Source organism: Triturus cristatus, chromosome 7 (assembly GCF_964204655.1).
Source record: "Triturus cristatus chromosome 7, aTriCri1.1, whole genome shotgun sequence".
NCBI classification, from domain to species: Eukaryota; Metazoa; Chordata; class Amphibia; order Caudata; family Salamandridae; genus Triturus; species Triturus cristatus.
The window spans coordinates 598,220,325-598,233,685 of NC_140590.1; the positions used below are offsets into that span (position 1 = coordinate 598,220,325).

Sequence of the window (13,361 nt, forward strand, 5' to 3'; positions counted from 1 at the left end):
CTGACATGTTCAGGCTGTGCTGACTCCTCCTGCAGCGATGACGCAACAGAGTCCTCATTGGTGGCCATGTTGAGGTCAGGCATCTGCTGAATAGATTGCAAAGGGTAGGATGAGCAAAAATGATTTTTATCTTACCTGATTTCATGAAGGCATATAAAAGAAAAAGTCATATGTCAATTTCTTTCTCCTTCCCAATCCAAGATCGCAGAGTATTTTCTTTTAGAGTGATGTCATGTCATGTTATCTGCTTTAGAAGGGCTCCATTTTCAGGACCACTTGTGTTGCTCTTTGTTATGTACCATTGCTAGCTTAACCGACCGCATGGATTCTATGTTCTTTTTAGTTCCTGTGTTTTACACTCTCGGTTGCCTTCTGTTTGGCCTGGTCAGTTTCAATGATTTTTCTGGCTTCCAGTTTTTTCCCATCTAGCTAAATTATTTTCTTGAGCATTATTAGACTTCCTATTCCAATCTAACATCTGGTACTGCCTCCAAGGATAAGAGGCCTTTTTTTAACCAAGACACTACAAGTGTCACCCAGAAGACCCATGCTTGAGGTATATATAATGTTATGTAATATTTTAAATGACAAAGCAGTAAAAAACCTCCAAAGTTGTTTTTCATAGTGGCAGGACTGGCCTTCCGATAGGTCAAGGCTGGTTTCCATTTGACCTTTAATAAGTGCTGAATTCAGTTTGGGGGTAGCTAGTAAAATAGATCAAATACCCATTTTAAAAGTAATTTAAAATTCAACTTAATATTCAAATCTGATTCTATATAATAATATTACTATCCTTACCCCTCATGTCTTCCTTGTGGTGAGATGTGCATTGCTTCCAGACAGTAGACATAGGAACCTGAGAATAGAGAGGCGACACCCACCTTGACAGGCTGGCCTGGGCGGTATCCAGCCTCTTCCTGAGCTTGAAAGGATGCTTACATAGACACTGACAGATAAAGTTCACACCTAGGCCTGCCTCTCCGTTGGCTCTCTTATCGGGCTGGCACCAAGTCCAGTGGGGGGTAGAGGAACTGAACAAAACTGGTTGAGGGAGTGGACCGTGGCTTGCCCTCCACCCACAGGCTGGCATGAGCAATAAATATGGACCCCACAGACCTCTCCTCAGAACACTTATAGGCCTGTGAAGAACCAGAAGAAGGAATGTCCTGCTGTCTGAAGAACCTGAAGGAAGACTGGACTTGCTTGTCTTGAACCAATGCCCCGAGAAGTGTTTCCACAGGTCAGTTGGCTGACCTCTTGTTTGAGCTAGAAAGACACAAGCTTGCAGAGGACACTGTCCCTGAATAGCCTAGCCAACCAGTTCCAAGTGGACAATCCATGGACCCTGCTGCTGATCTCTGTTGGAGTGAGTCCTATCCTCCAAGTGGTGTCCCCTATGTCATGAACCCTTGGCTTGTGTTAGAGTGCACTCCTCCTGTCCACATTGCAAAAGGTGGGACCTAGAATCTTTTTGCCAACTTTCTTCCAGGAAAACGGATTGAGACCGGGATCGCCATTGGAGTTGGAATCATCAACACTGAATTACTGCTCAGCCTCAGCTTGCTGGTTTGAACCACTGAAGGAGAGTTGACTTCCAGAAAGGTTTTGACATAGAATGCTTCATCAAGACCATCACAAAGCTGACGCCGATCTATTTTGAGGCCTACCTGTGCACAGACTCCAGACTATACCCGCTCACAGCTATGACACTTCAACACCATCTGCACCTGGCTTAACCCTGACCCTAAGCTTCAGCAACCTGCTGTCGTCGAGCCCTGTTTCGGATCCAGCTTGCAGCTTGCCCCAACGGCAAACAAGTTTTCACCATAAATGTTTATAATTCAGACAGTAAAACTTTCACCTGGATAAACATGGTCACTGCATCTAACCTGCACTCCATCACAGTCAGCCTTAACTTTTAACTTTGATCCAGCCCAGCAGGATCAGATAACCACAGTTGGTGCATTGTGCTTTTTGACACTGTTTTTAATTTTATTTTAATGTTTATATCTCCAGTTCTAAGTATTGGAGTTTTGTCATTTTATTTATCAAAATGTACTCTATTTTTCTAAGTTAGCTTGGAATTTTTCTTGTGTTGTGTTTTCACTTTATTACTGTTTGAGCACTAGATAAATACTTTATACATTGCCCCTCTCCAAATTACGCCAAACTGGTTTGTGCCAAGCTGACTGAGGGTTAAACACACCCATATTTATTGAGTGTGATGGTTCACCCTGACAAGGTTTGTGATTATTTGAGGTGAGTTGTCATCCTCCTGAACTAATACTACAAGTTTCCAAATTCTTCAATGTGTTGCCAATAAACCCAACAACAAAATGCAAGTGCACATTTGTGCATTGTTTCTAATTTTCAATTATATTCATGCATTTTTAGGTTTACAAAAGGAACGCCATGTGAAGGTCAACATGTGCTACCACCTCGTATCTATGACAATGTGAGTAATAATGAAAAGACTACATTTTTGATTTCGTGTTTTATAATGTATATGGAGATGAACGTTTTAAGGAGGGTTTAACAAGTGAACTGTACAGAGTTCAGTGAAAAATATAGAAGGAGAGCACTCGGTTCATCACTGTAGTATTCTTGGTCAAATAAAACACCCACAATAAAGTTTCTTGCATTAAAAGGAGTTCATCAATCTAAAACTTTCATTCTAAAACACTATAATTGTATAACATTTCCACCCTAAATCACACTAATTACATGATTTGTATTCAGTGATTCTCTCTCTAACTCAATTTATATGCAAAATACGAACACTCATTTAGAAACTAATACTAATCTCAAGTACAAAAGGATAAAAGGCTTACCCTACCTTTCTAAGACTATAAAGCAAAGCCATTTCACATACACATATCCATGAAGAATGCAACGCATATTTGTACGTTTAAACGTAGGTAAATTATGCCTAAACAGGAATGGAATCTTCAAAGAAACCACTTATTAAGTGCTCAAGTCATGTTTTATTTATTCAGCCTCTTTCATGCATGCACATAAAACAAAAGTATTAAAGATTGAGTTAAGTGCATTTCTAACTGTGTGCAGGTTTAGAATGTGCTGTCCCTAAACGTGTCGTGCTGGTGAATTGATTACATCCAAATAGCTTGTTTAACTTTCCGGTACGGTCGTGGCACAATGGTGCTGGAAATGAACCAGTGATATGTAAATTAAATGTCATAAGTGGGCTGCAGTGTGCATTTACATGGCCCACATGTATAATTAAAGTGTCCAGTTCCAGAGAACACCAGTGTGTTACGATTGGGCTACAGTTTGAAACCACTGCAGTGACACAAAGGAAGAAAAAGGTTTTTGCCCTGTAGAAAATCCAATTTTATACAATAGCCAATTCACTTGTAACTCATGAAGCCACTGGGTTGGGGGCCTAATGTAAAATGTGTGACGTTCTAAATATTAGATGAAAATATGTCACCACAGTGAAATGTTACCAAAAGCTGCTTGTCACTGTACCGGTCAAGTTACTTTTTCTAAGAATAGGCATGAGACTGAATGAAAATCGAGTTTCTCAACTCTACTTGGGAAAAGAGTAGAAATATCTTTAAATGCTGCTTTCCACATTTTGCCAAAAAATGAGTTCAATGGTGAACGTAAATGTTTGTAAGTGTACTGGAAAAGTAACTTTTTTAAAGTATTCTTGGACTACCGCGAATTAAAATTAGTTTGACTGGATACCGCCACTCCAGTGACAATAGTTAGCTTTGAACATTAGGTATGAGCAACTGGCCTCCTGGAGGATAATGCATCCTCTGGAAGGCTGGAGTCATGTAAACACTGATTAGTTAGCAGGGATGATTCAACTGGGTGGGAATAAAAACAGAAGATAACACAAAGGACTTCCACAGCTGTTTTTCCTTTTGAAAGGAAATTCCAAAGGCACACAGAACAGACGAATAACCAAATCCAGAGCTCCTTAAATGATTCGTCCATTACCGCAGCTGCAAGGTAAACTGTCTACAGCAAATGGAGATACGGTGTTGTCTCATTTCCACAGGGGTGGAAGGTTCTTTGGTTGTGCTGAATGAGTGATGATTCTGGGAAGATTAGATTTCTGTGGTTGGCCTGATTGGGTATAGAGCATACTCTAGTCATTGGCTAGTGCACTGAACAATCTTGGCAACTCTCCACCACCGAACATTCCTGATCTTGGAAGAACGTCTCAAGGTAGACGATTCTGCCAGACGTCTGGGAAACAAAACCATAAGGACTCCTAACCCCTACTGGCACGCAGGAACTGGAATTGTCTCTATGGGTCATCTAGTTGGTCTACCACTTACTACTACATGAAATTAAAAGGCAGAATGGCTCTGTGCTCTGAAGTAGTGGTTGTAAGTGGACTGCGGTGGATTGTAAGAGAGCCCCGCTGGAGAGAAGAGATATCTGGTTCATCAAGCCTCCCCTGAGGACATAGACCTCTAGGAGAGATTGGGACTGATATTACCCAGCATCGTAAAACTCTTGGGATTTTCTAATTTTTGTAAACTCTAGAGCAGAGGATTGGGACAGGGTGCTGAGATTACAACAAGGAAGGTTTACTCTCAGCAGGCAATATCATCAGGTTCATCCTACTCATCCTGAGTTTTTGCCCCTGAAAAAGGTGTTTTCTGCGAGGTCTTGCACTGAAGGTAATAAACCGTGTGCAGAGGCCTGTCCAGCCATAGATCTCAGACTTTCCCAGTGGAAAATAATTCTGAGAACCAAAAAAGTGAACAAGTCCAGAGGTAAAACTTGTTGTGGGGCGAGAGGCAGGGTACCCACTCTCTAATTTATAACTATACCTCTTACATATGCCCATTGCCATGGAAGACATTGGCACAGGCTAATCACCTCAAAATGTGGTGAACAGGAATTAAAACATATCTGACACCCTAATTTGCTATTGTTTGCAGCACTGTAGTACTCTGCGCAAGCATTGATGCAAGGCAACCTATGTGGCTGGAGCATATTCACAAATTCAAAACTCTGTTGGGTTGGTACAGCACCGCAACAGTTATGGATAACATACACAGCAAAGGACAAGCTGAATAGGATCCAACTGCCAGCTTCCAAACCCGGAGTGGGTCTTTGAATTCATAGAGTAGACCCTAATCCATCCTGGAAAGAAAATCCATCCTGGAAAGTAAATCCACCTTTTTGTCTTGCTCCCTACCATTTTATGTTTTCTGGAAATCTGGTGTCTTGAACTATTCAGAGTCTTTGAGCTGCTAAGAAGACTCCGTCATACCTGCTGTGTTTAACAATGATAGGTATATTTATTTCAATATTGCCAGTATTGCCCCTATGGTAAAACAACGGGAGCTTAAGTTATCGCTCACTGCTATCATCGTTTCTTATTTGCAGATCACAAGATCAAATCCCAGCAAGGGCAGTTCAACCGTTTATCCTTCTGAGGTTGGTAAGCCAAATACCATTAAATTGTGTAATTGTAAAAAAGGGAGTGTTAATAAATGCAGAAGTGTTGTATGAAGCACTTTATAAAAACAAGTTATTATTGATAGAAGTTTGTAATACAAAATATATACTGTCTAAGCGCAGCTGATTTCAAAGTGCATGCACATTTCTTTCTCAGATTGTTACAATTCACACCTTTTGTTGGTTCTGTTCACCTGCTGTCACTTCAAAGGACCAGCCACAGACTGGCAAGGTTGGGAGTGAGGTTAACCACAGGGGCCTCAAAGAAGGACATCTCTGTTTGAATTGATTGATATGACAAGTTTGCATTTACAGTAGTGGCTTAGGAGACTGAGTGGAGCATGGCTTGCAGTATGCTTGCTACATGTTTTGAATCAGAGGATGAAATAAGCTTTGGAGTGCAGTGGGTTGAACTTGTAGATGGAACTGGGTGTAAGGAGAGAGCTCTGTACAGCTGAGTCAGTTTGGGAGCATGAAACTCTGGGATTGCGTCACAAACAGATACTTCTCACATGAACTGCATCACTTTCTTACAAAACTAGGATCGAGAAGGCTGTGATTTCTATTCGAATTGGCTAGACCTAACAAAAACTCACTGGATTGCCCTTTAACGTACCCTGTATGGCACACTCCACATCCAGAACCTGTCTATAGCTGAAGATTAGCTATAACTTCCCTGACTGCTGCACTTAAGAATTGCAGTCTTCGTGTCCGGGTACTAGTAAAAGTGGACGCCAGCTCTGTCATGAACGCATTCTAGCACTATGGTGAGATGCATGCAGGTCCAGTCTCAGGCTTGCAAATAGGACTAAGTGGTTCTGCCAGTCCATCCTACTTGCCCCTGTGGAACCTCTCTCTTTCCTTCCCATGGCTGAAGGTTGCAGAATGTCTTGGAACAGAGAAATGCGTTGTTGGCCTGGAAGAATTCCATGGTCCCCTTTGGAAATGGACCTTCCATATGGTCCTGAATGCAGAGATGTATGAACCCTCTCTTAAACAGAAACAGTGCACTAGAGTTTGAGGAGCAAGTCTTGAAGACTTCAAGACTTTTCGTCAAGGTAGCAGCTCTACAGTAATTATGAAGAAACTGTAATTCCTGCATTCCTGAAGGACTAGATCACCCTGCAAAGCCTCCATAATAATGACACAATCTCTGTGGCTTTCATTTTGTATGTTTCCCTCCTCCCCGCCATTCAACATATTCAAACGTGAGGCGCTCTCTCCAGGTAAAGATACTAGAAGTTTGAAGTTAAAAGCTCTGTGTGGGAATAATCAACATTTATGTGACAGTGCCTATTCACAGGTCTGCCACAGAGGATGGTTAGATTCCTATTAACCAATTGATGTTTATTTATTTTCTCAGTTTCTTTTTTTTACACCGTATGATAACATTAAACAAAACTTTAAATGCTTTTCTCTGGGGTGATTCCTATACTAATTTTCATCATAATTAAAATAATATTAATATTACATTTTGTTCTACTCAGTTAGCTTGGTGTAAACCCCCTAAGTTTGTTTTCAATCTATTGTTTTGTCTGCTTTTTTGCACATTCACCGCATGCATTTTCTCTGAGGAAAGCCTTCCTGTTTGTGCTCAGTTACCAAAAGAAATTTGCAATATGAACAATTTACTTTCTGGGTCTAATTGTCGACGCCCTGTGAGAGCTCACTCATGGCTCACATTAACACCTTTCTCTCCTCTAACCTATCTCATTTAACTCTCTGATTCACTAAATATTCCTAAATGAGAGGTGTATTTTATGTGCATATGTATAATATTCAAGAAGCACTGACACTGAAAAAGCATCTGTTTATCTGGCTGATTCTGTCTAGGTTTTGATTAGTAGAGACATTAACCAAGTGCTCCAATTACTCTATGACCTTCTGCCTAGTAGACTGATTGTGAACAATGCCATACAAGAGCTCTTTATCTTGTCTATGGGGGCTAGACAAGGATGTCCAATCTTCTCATCCTTGTACAACCTTCAGCTCTGCAATTTCATTCCAATTATTATTTGAATCAGTTTGCATATTGTAGCATTCAAGATCTCCGTATAGGCAAATTGTGAGATTTTGGATATATTTGGAAGAGGAGGGACCACGCTTACGTCATATCACAATATCATAGTGGGTCAAAACACAGCTTCAATGAGAAAATTGGGCTGAACTCCTGGTAGCAAAGGCCTAACACCACACGATTTTCCCTAGAGAAATGTGGGAAGTAATAAAGCATCCAGCAGCAAAAAAGTCATATTAAATTCAGAAAAGCAAATAATAACATTCCTAAACTAATTCAGCACACAAGAGAGTAACTTAATAAACCTGATGACTAAAAATTATCAAAATTTAAGTAAGTCAACAGGAGATATTCGTTTTTGAAGCAGATGTCTATAAATCCCCATAGGAGCAATGGGAGTGTAAAAGTCACAGTTAGTTTATGTGCATCACCAAATGCTGCCACCTGAGTCCACTCTTGCATCAAAATGAAAAGCAAGAACATGTTATACCCATGTTAGTATACTACAATGATTACAAACTTTTCAGGTGACTGGATAATAATCATCATAGATTACAGTTATGCAGTGGGATGCAGACTCAACTACTCGCTTATACTTGAGCTACAGCACATTTCAGCAGTGCGAAGCAGGCTCAACCACTCAGGCCAGCTAGGGGCTCCTTCATGGTTCAACATTGGGAGGTACCCAACTATAGGAACAGACATGACTCTAAAAAATCCCAGCTCAAACTTTTTCTTCGCAGCAGGTTCCTATTAGGAACTAACTAAAAATGAATGGCGACAGAATGCCCCTTTGTATTAATCAGTACTTAATTTGTTTTGGTAGGCCCCACCAGCAATTCTTTATTTGGGACCAGGACTTTTCTAGCCTTTCAATTCTTTGAATCTGATAATCTTCCGTAGCTGCCTGCTCTCTCTCTGAGGCCAACAAATGTCCAGGTATAGACGATGTAGCATCAACTTACATTAGGCTGCTGCTTAAATGGTGTGGGTTGGTGCAGTAAAGTGCCCCATGCAGTTAGTTTTCACTCAGTTCTTTCACTGTGCTGTCCTGACCATGCTGACTGGAACAGCACAGTAGTCCCCACATCCTGGGATGCCTAAGTAGTACTCTGCCTGTATTACCTTTGTAGTCTCCCTTTCCATGCCTTCTGAATTTCTCACCAATGATCTGGCCTTCAACACGGTAACTGGGAGCCTGGGCCAATCACTATCCCCAAGTCTGGAGTTTGTGTGTAGCGCCGCTGGACTCGGCTGGCGGACAACACTACACTCCAGAGTTGGGAACATGCCCTAGACACACCACAGCAGAAAGCATTGGTTCTGTCACTAAGTGACAGCCTCGGTCCTCAACACACACACACATGCAACATGGTGAACAGCTTGGAAGGGAGGTGTCATCTAGTAAGACAGTATATTCTGAACCTGTTCCATTGTTTAAGAACAGACTGGTGTGGTTCGCTCGTGCCTCAATTTTTGCTGCCATTATCAGATCAGATCAGACGTAGAAAGAATCACTTGTAAGGTTTGATGTTGATAATTACAGATCGTCCTCCTGTCCCTCAGTGTGTTGCAGGATACCTGAGTAGAGTAATGTTTGTAGGCCACATAAAATTACATTCCAGCCTAAATTATTCAGCACTGAAACTGTGTTTACTGAACCAAGGCCGAGGGATAGGCTTAGAGGGAAGGGGCTACAGCTCTGAGAGAACTTTATTTGCCCAGATATCAAGTGATTGAACCATGGGGGGAGGCTAGCTCTGTCCAGGCTTTGCGAGGTGCCAAGGTTACCACCTTAGTAAAATAACATTTTGGCCAAAGCATGTCGCTGTGTTCCAACCACTGAGCAGTGTGACTGATTATAAGAAAGAGGACGCTTCGCTAGGAATTTTGTGCATTCTGTGTTGTAACACATTCGTGTTTATATAAATAATAGATACTTACAATTTTAGTTATGTCTGGCTTGTTCAAAGAATTCAGTGTGATTTTGAGACACTGTCTGCGCTGATTAATTCTATCTGGTCACGTACTTTGTATATATAGATACCGTCCAGACTTCGATATGAACTTTGTAGCTTGAAGTAAAATTAGGATGAATTGTGTAAATATGGGATTGTTACCATATTTAGCATCTTTTGTATATTTGCACATATTAGATAATTTACCTGGAATTTGCACCTCGTTATAAATATAATGTGGATGCTTTGTTGGAAGATTAAGCTTAATTGTGTATTATTCAAGGAAGCACTATGCACTTTAACAATGTGTTAAATATAGTTTTCTGTTATGTCCTGTGTATAAGACATTTTAGTCTAATATGTATTTTTAAATGTTTGTTCTGCTTATATGGTTGTATTTTTACATACCGAATAAAGCTTTTGAACTTGAACTTGAACTTGAGACACTGTTAAATATTGCATGCACTTAAAAGATAAACACATAAAAAAGCAACAAATGTAAAAACTACAAATTCTGAAAGACACATATGGCCTGAGTCAGGAGACAGCGCTAAGATAAAGATGGGAGATGACAGAGAGCAGGACTGAAAGGCAGAGAGGTGAAAAGATAGAAAAACAATTGTTATGAGAGATAAAAGAGAACAATGTAGAAGCAAGAGAAAAGAACGAATCAGTTAGGTAGGGGTGGACGGTTAACTCCACTAAGCGGATGAAGTTTGCATAATTTTGTGACTCCGCGCTGTGCTGGGAGTGCTGAGTACAGCAAATAAAAGACCTTGATTCAGCCGCATAGTGGAGTTTGCCCCCACCATTATGCTGTGAGGTCACCTGGGTACTCTTGCACAAGTGCAAGACTACTCTTGTGCATGCGCACACTGTAGTGAGGATACGGGATTCACTGCGGACATTGCTAAGTTAGCATATGTTAGTACATGCTTGGCTGCCATGTTGCAGCTGTTGTAAACATTTCTACATGAATTTGTTTTCGCCACACCAGTGCTTGGGCTCGTTCACATGAGAACGGTCTACCTTTCACTTTTGATGTGCTCTGTGGGTTTCGTCTGCACATCATGTTCAAGGTCGAAAAACAATGTCTCTCGTTAATCTGCTTTGGTCACACACACACACAGCTGCACTACTGAAAATCGAGTGCTTTTAATATGGCATGGCATGCATGTTAGGCACTTCAAGAAAAATCTTTCCAGAGAGAAGAGCTGTGCTTGAAAGGAGATGTAAACTTTCGCATCTAAACCTAGAGGTATGGGGTCCCCCCTGACAAAGCACAGAGGTCTTCTATTTCTATAATAAACTAATTCCTAGCACGGGGAGGGTGGCAAGGAACGGTAGTCCTTTTACCATTATCTTTATAGAATGATATCCCCGTTTATTTTCTATGAAATTGTAACAATGCTTATTATCTTGTGTTTATGCATTTTGCTGCTAGTATTGGCTGGTATACTGCATTATAGAGCATGTTAGTTAAAATAAACATTTTAAACTATACAGTGTCTCTGATTATTCACGTTGTGGACAAGTAGTGAGTGAACGAAAGAGTGTTCTTGCTCCTGCGATCCCTGAGAGGATCTGAGTTACATGTTCTAGGATGTCTAATCATTGGTAGCTTTGCTGTAGTATGGAGAATGAATGAGACACTATAGCTAGTCGGATTGGGGTTCCGGGCACTAAGGTGGGTTTTTGGTACACCACAATACACTGAGGTCCTGGTTTCCTGTGCATAGTTCTGTATATGTGCAGAATCCCTGCAACATGGCGCACCTAACATTTGGAGTGGTTCTTATCTGCGAGACGCTTGAGTACTGCTTGTCCACATTCCCTTCGCATCTGTTTCCGGAAACAGCTGTGACGGTGTAACCTCCTTTATTGATGTTTATATAGGTTTTGTCAAGCTTAATATTATTAAAAGCTGTTTACTTTTCATTGTTAACTCTTTATTGCGCTGCCACACATTAGGTTGTTGCACGTTCTTCTTCTTCATGGCTGAAGTTGTGCTCCGTCGTCATTTGACCGGTTATGGAGTGGCTGACGTGGGTGTCGCTCTTATCTTTGTGGTTGGAGCTGACCCGGCTTACCAATTTTAGGCATTTTATTCTTGGGTCACATTTCCGGCAGTCGATGGAACCGACAATTTGTTCCATGTATACACTCCTTCGGCCCTTCCTAATGTATATCGACCTTATAGGACTCTTGAAGTTCCGTTGTCGGCATGGCAACACCACATTTGGTTTAATGGCGCCCTCCCTCACCCAGTGACTCCGATCCGTTTAGGCCCCGTATCAATAGATGGGGCAACTTTGACTGTTTTAGCTGGGTACACACCACATCCACGGCATCTAACAGTTCCTATAGAGGAGCTCTGCGTCTTGCACACCACTTTAATTTGGGTGCAGAGGGCTGTTAAACAATATGTCTCTAACAACATTCTGGTGGGACCACCTGGAGTTGCTGTTCAACCAGCTGGACCTAGCGGTGTGACTATCAGTCCCTTTATGGTTAATTCGGTAATGGGCAAGCGACCACAGAATAAGGATGATTTACCTTATTGGCTTGCTGAAAAATTTGACCAGCTGGAGGCAGTATATCCGAATACCTCTCCTGTGGAAAAACACAGGATTTTGCTTATTAGTTTGCAGAAAGACTTAGGGGCATATGTATCAACATCACCATTTGCGATTCTCAAATAGCGATTTTTAAGGAATCGCTATTTGAGAATTGCAAAACGGGATGTATTTAAAAAATTGCAAACTTTTTGCGATTTCTTAAAATTCCTTAATTGCGATTAGCAAATTGCGAAATCGCAATTAAGGAATACCTGCCCATTCATTCCTATGGGCCAGGAGACCCATAGGAATGTATGGGAAGTAATTCTCAAATTGCGAATCGCAATTTGCTAATCGCAATTTGAGAATAATTTCAAAGGTGCAAGGGTGTCAGAATGACACCCTGATACACCCCTGAAATTAGCATGTGTGGTCATATGGCGCACATACATGCCCTAAGGGCATGTATGTGCGTCACATGGCACTTTGTAAAATTACAAAACGTGCATTTTTAAAAGAAATCGCAAAATAACACCAACTAGTAGTTGGTGGTAATTTGCGATTTCTTAAGGATTAATCGCAATCCTTTGGTGAGTGTTACATTTCATTTAAGAAATCGCAATTTGCGATTTCTTAAATGCTTACGCAAACTTAAGAAATCGCAAAATTAGCGATTCCTTAAATTTGCGTTGGGAATTTGCCTAATACATCCCGTTTTGCGAATTTTTAATCGCAAACGCTGTATTTTGCAAATCGCAGCGTTTGCGACTAAAAATTTGCTTGATACATATGCCCCTTAATCCCCGAGTTAACCGATTGGGGTAAGGTGTCCGCGGCAGTATATGCAAAGTGTTTCGGCACTCCCCCAATGACCGTACTCCTCTCCGTGATTAAGCGGGTTTAAGATTAGCACGGCCCTGAGGCGGCAGTTGAATTGGGGATGCGATTGGTGGGGTGTTTTACATGGTTGCTGATCTCATCCTTGCAAACGTGACTGGAGATACAGTGAACTTTCAAGTAGCTAATGCTTTGGCTCTCGTCCCAGAGGATGAGAAGCCAGGCGAATTGCTGAAAACTATTGCACAGGCTTATAAAACCATTGGCCGCAATAGATTGGGTGTTAAGCTTTTTGCTAAAATACCACCTCTAACGCAAACACAACAAAAGTCTCAGTCTGATAAGGACCAGCACCCAATCTTTTCTAAGAAAAATTGAAGAACTAAAAAACAGGGGTCGCGTACTGCGTCACCGACACCAATGTCTTCTGAGCGCACTTATGATTTGCGCGACCGCGCGAGAATTAGGTCTCCTGATAGGTTTCAGGTTCCTGATCAGCATTCTCCTCATTCTTTGCAGGAAGCATCAGGCTCTCCAGGCGGT

General features: G+C 41.3%; 1 protein-coding gene across 2 annotated transcripts in view; it reads left to right on the forward strand.

Moving 5' to 3' along the window:
- The window catches only part of TOM1L1 (target of myb1 like 1 membrane trafficking protein), a 665,925-nt gene that overhangs the window by 562,475 nt on the left and 90,089 nt on the right, over nucleotides 1-13,361 (forward strand). For both annotated transcript variants that reach the window (XM_085617158.1, XM_085617157.1), the window contains exons 12-13: nucleotides 2,395-2,455; nucleotides 5,377-5,427. In XM_085617158.1, coding sequence (XP_085473284.1) covers nucleotides 2,395-2,455; nucleotides 5,377-5,427 — 112 coding nt within the window. The remainder of the gene's footprint in view (nucleotides 1-2,394; nucleotides 2,456-5,376; nucleotides 5,428-13,361) is intronic.